General features: G+C 58.9%; 1 protein-coding gene across 1 annotated transcript in view; it reads left to right on the top strand.

The window, feature by feature from the left end:
- Window positions 1–4,623, top strand: part of SGTA (small glutamine rich tetratricopeptide repeat containing alpha) — a 19,262-nt gene that overhangs the window by 5,271 nt on the left and 9,368 nt on the right. Inside the window, exon 2 of the mRNA XM_015600698.1 lies at window positions 4,467–4,602. Coding sequence (XP_015456184.1) covers window positions 4,503–4,602 — 100 coding nt within the window. The 5' untranslated portion in view covers window positions 4,467–4,502. The remainder of the gene's footprint in view (window positions 1–4,466; window positions 4,603–4,623) is intronic.

Raw genomic sequence — 4,623 nt, 5'->3', positions numbered from 1 at the left:
TGCCGCACTTTGGGGGGGGCGCGCAAACCCGAGTTCTAACTTTGGGGCAGCATTTCTAGGGTCCCTGAGGGGTCCTAGGTTGGTGGGGAAGGAGCTCCGCCCCAGCTTGCGGGCACTGTGTCTGTGACAGGGCTGTGGATTCGGAGGCGGGACGAGCACCCACAGAAGGGGCGGGCCGTCCTTCAGAAAGCAGGTGCTTCTCCCTGGGGTGTGGGGGGCGGGTTACTAGTTTTTAGTAAGGTGTGCCGTTTTTCCCTTTTGAATGGTCAGTTCTGGGCAGGGAAATAAAAGGACTAGAGACTAACATTTTTTTTTTAATGATAAAATGATAAGGTAGACCGGACGCTGGAAGGGATTCTGAAGGCACCAAAGAGGGGCAGGCTCAGGACGCCCGCGGGCCACAGGGCCAGCGTCCGCCCACCCTCCCCAGGCTCGGCCCACACCCTGCGCCCCGGGCGGGCCTTCCGAGAGCACACACAGCTCTCCCTGTTCAGAGAGACAGTAGGCCTTTGAGAATGTCGTCCAGCAGCCAAGGCCCTGCCCGTTGTGATTGTTCCAAGGGATGCCGGCGCCGTCACGGTGTGAGGGTGGGCCCGGCTCTGGGGAGCAGAGGTTTCTCCATCTCAGAAGCCCCACGTGCAGCACAGGTGCGCCAGCCGGTCCGCCCTCCGCTCTGGCCGTCTTGGCTGGCGCAAGAAGCCGCAGTTTCCAAGGACCACCTGGTCGAGCACCGTGCCGGGTCAGCCGCTGCCACTGTCCCTTTTCTGTACTTCTGAAACCCAAATTTTCAGCAAACGGGAGACTTCTGAAAGCTTGCAGCAAAGTCATTTGGCCAGAAAATCTGACTCGTGCTGACCTAGAGCCTGTACTTTTCCCATGAAGCGTCTGTTGGTGATTTTCACCTGGGGATGGTCTAGCCATCTGTGGTTGTCACCAGTGGGGTTCCTGGCATCAAGTGGGCGGGGCCAGGAAGGCTGCCCAACGCCCCACAGAGAACAGCCCGTCTCAGCATCACAGTGCCAAGGGGGGACCCTGCATTCATTATTTGGAAAAATGTTGAATATGATCCCTACTCACCTAGACACCAGAATAAGTCCCCGATGGTCGGACGGTCACTCCAGGGGACCCCAGCGTGCGAGTCGCCTCTCCCCTGCCACTCAGGCTGCATACTTAAATGCATGCAGCCCCCTGGCACCTCTGCAGGTCAGGTGGTCCTGGGGGTCAGTGGGACCCCTTAACCCAGGGTCTCACCTGGGGTACTCCTGTCCCCTGCACTCTGCTCCCAGGGACAATAGGTAGATGCTAGGACGCTGTCACCACCCCCTGTGCACAGCAAAGTCCCTCACACAGAGAATGAGCCACATTGCAAAAGTGCCTGCGTGGGAACCCCGTACTAGGCCACTGAATTTTCCCAACAGCCTGTGAAGACGCCTCTGTTATCCCGTCTACAGAGGAGAAGAGTGAGGGCATTGGCTGGGATTCTTCCAGATGTCACACGGGGACAGGGAAGATGATGTGCAGCTGGCCTCAGGCAGAAATGGCTGCGCCTTAGGCATCATGACTTCAGACCTCGTCCTCAGGGAAATGGACGTCCCTCCCCATCATCCGTACCCCAGGCCCAGGGCAGGCTCCAGGGGGGCCTCGACTTGTTGACACTCAGTGTGTCACACAGGGGGCCAACTTTTGGGAATAGCATCAGTAGCCCAGTAGATGCCTACCCGGCAGGAGTGCAAGCTTATACTAGAGGGCAGGTGAGAGTTGCCACAGGTTAGTTCACTGGGAACAGCATGAGCAAAGGCCCTGGGGCACCAAGGGCCAGGGACATTGGAATATCCGAAAGCGTGCCACCAATGAGTGTGACTTTGTTTTTCTGGTTCCTAAACCCTCAGTGACCCCTCGGGAATCACATCCTCCAGTCTCAGCTCAGTCCGGGAGGGCAGAAAATAGATATGCTGACATTTGGGTCTCCTGGGAGGAGAAGAGACCACACACACACCACAAAGGCCAGCGCGGACCTTGTGTGAGCCAGTGCTGGCTCCAGAGGGTCCAGCAGGGGAACCGTACTCAGCAGTGGTGCCAGAATGCTCGGAAGGAGCCCAGCAGCTCAGCGAGTGCGCTCACCTTGCCACCTGTCTGAACCTCTGACCCACTGTGTAAGACCTGGCACACCTCCATCCAGGTTGCCCTCAGTGATTCGAGGGGAGGGCGTCAGCAAACATAAAGGCCCAGGTGGTAGATGCTGTCAGCTTTGGGGACCACGAGGCCAAATCAGAGATGCTACCTGGGCACTTAGAGGACGCAGGAACGTAAAAGCCGTTCTCAGCTAAGCAGGCAGCTGCCCGGATATGGCACTTGACTGGTGATTGAGAACAAACTGCAAAAGGATCAGCATCTTGGGATCTCAAAGGGTCACTTCCTAAGGACAGGACCTTTAAAAACAATTTTTTTTTAATTATAGTAAAATCCCACAACATAAAATCGACCACCCTAACTCCCGTCCAGTGGCCTTAGGCACACTCACAAGTCGTGCAGCTATCCCCAGCGTCCACCTCCAGGACTTTGTCATCGTCCCATGCTGACACTCTGTCCCCATTACACACACACTCCCCCTGGCTCCGCCGCCTACTCCATGTCTCTGAATCTGACTCCCCGGGAACCTCCTGTGAGTGGGGTCACACGGGACGTGTCCTGTGTCTGGCTTATGTCACTGAGCATAATGTCCTCCAGGTCCACTCGCGCTGCTGCGGGTGTCAGGATGCCAGTCCTTTTCAGGGCTGAGTGACATTCCCGCGTGTGGCTGGACCGGGTTCCGTTTATCCGTCATCCGTCCGTGGGCACTGGGCTGTGTCCACCTTTGAGTCAGAACATGTCTGTAAAGCGAAAGCGTTCTCGACGTTGTGGGCCGCATGCATGTCTCCTTGGCGTGGAGGCCACAGACTGGCCGGCTGCCCTGGGGACCCTCCGGCTGGGAGGTCGCCTCACCTTTGGGGCTCCACCGTTTTCAAACAGGCGGGTTGTAGTGGTCCTCTGTGTGTCGCACCCAAGAGCCTCTGGATCTGGTACTGGCCGTTTGTCCTCTGGGCTCTGGCACCTTCTGGTTCCAGGGACACTCTCAGGCCCAAGGCACTTGTGTGGCTCAGGCTCGTTGTGTCCAGAAGTGGAGGCGGGAAGCCCCTCGCCGTCCCCGCCGTCCCCAAAGAGCTTTCCAAGGCGGCCGTAGCTCCCCGTCTGGCCATGCAAAGCACAGCTGTGTCAAGTTTTTCCCTTTTAACAAATCAAGATATAATTCATGTTCCGTGAAAATCAGTAGATTTTAGCAAATTCAGAGTTGTGCAGCCATCACCAGCAGTTCCAGAACATTCTGTCGCCACTTCCTGTCTGTGGGTGAGGCCTCATGTGTCCCGCTGCTCCCACTCCCTTTTTTAAGAAGCAGTTGTCGGTGAGAATCGTTCCCTGTGAATGGGAGACAGGCTGAGCGGGTGGCCGGCGTCACTCGCCTCGACCAACCTTGGGATGCCACCAGGTGCTGGCATCAGCCCAGTCTGCCGTCGGCCAGCTCGTAAAGCCTGGGGTAGGGACCTGCTCTTCTCATCTCTGGCCAGAGGCGAGTTAACGAAAATACTCTCAGGTGGCCCGTTTCTTGGCGTCTTGGGGTGCGGGCTGCTCACCCCACCGGAGATGTCTCGGGGGGCCAGCATGCTTCACGCCATGGCTCCCAGCTTGCCAGGTGGATGCCAGAGGCCTTGGGCAGCACGTGGGTCCCCATCCTGCACCTGTTTCCTCTCTAAAGGGGAGTGACAGTGCCCTCAGGGGTCGCTCTGTGGTGGGAGCAGGGTGTGCCATGCGTCACAGGCCCTTGGGCAGCAGACCGCTCATTTATCCCTCCAATAGGCGGGTACTGAGGCCTGTCGTGCTTTATGGGGGGCTGTTGTGGGTACTATGGGAGGTTGAGCAACACTCCTGGCTCCTCCCCCTCAATGCCCCCGGCACCCCGAGCATGACAACCACAGACGGGCCCAGTGTTCCCAGGGGCAGGGTCACTCTTGGCCTGGGAGTACGGCATGTTGCAGAGGAGCCTGGAGGCAGCCCTGCGGTGGCCTGGAAAGGGACTGCGCCCCATGGGGCCTTTCAGTCTGCTCGCCCCTCCCCCCCATGACACCTGTCTGACCCCTCATGTCCCTTGGAGGCATCAGGACTTGGACACTCAGAGTTCACAGACCTACAGGGCTCCAACCCATGTGAGGTGGCCCCTTGAGTCCCTGGGGACTCCATGACACCCCTCCCCACGCAGCTGGTGAAAGGGTGATGACTGCCAGGCCCACAGCCACGTCCTCAGTGAGAGCAAGGAGGCAGGACTGCCCGGGCGCTCTGCCCGCCTGCACGCCTGAGGGCAGGGGTGCTGTCTGGGGAGTGGGGCACCCCCTGCGGGGGCCTGTCCCACGCTCACGCCCGGCTGGGATCTGCAGCTCCTGGAACCCCGCGTTGTCTCCACCCATCCCAAGATGGATAACAAGAAGCGCCTGGCCTACGCCATCATCCGCTTCCTGCACGACCAGCTGCGGCACGGCGGGCTCTCATCCGACGCCCAGGAAAGCTTGGAAGGTGCGTCGGCCTCCTGCCCCA

Source organism: Pteropus alecto, unplaced genomic scaffold, assembly GCF_000325575.1.
Source record: "Pteropus alecto unplaced genomic scaffold, ASM32557v1 scaffold30, whole genome shotgun sequence".
Lineage (NCBI taxonomy): Eukaryota > Metazoa > Chordata > Mammalia > Chiroptera > Pteropodidae > Pteropus > Pteropus alecto.
Note: the sequence above shows the minus strand (reverse complement) of the source record. Positions and strands in the feature narration are given on the sequence as shown.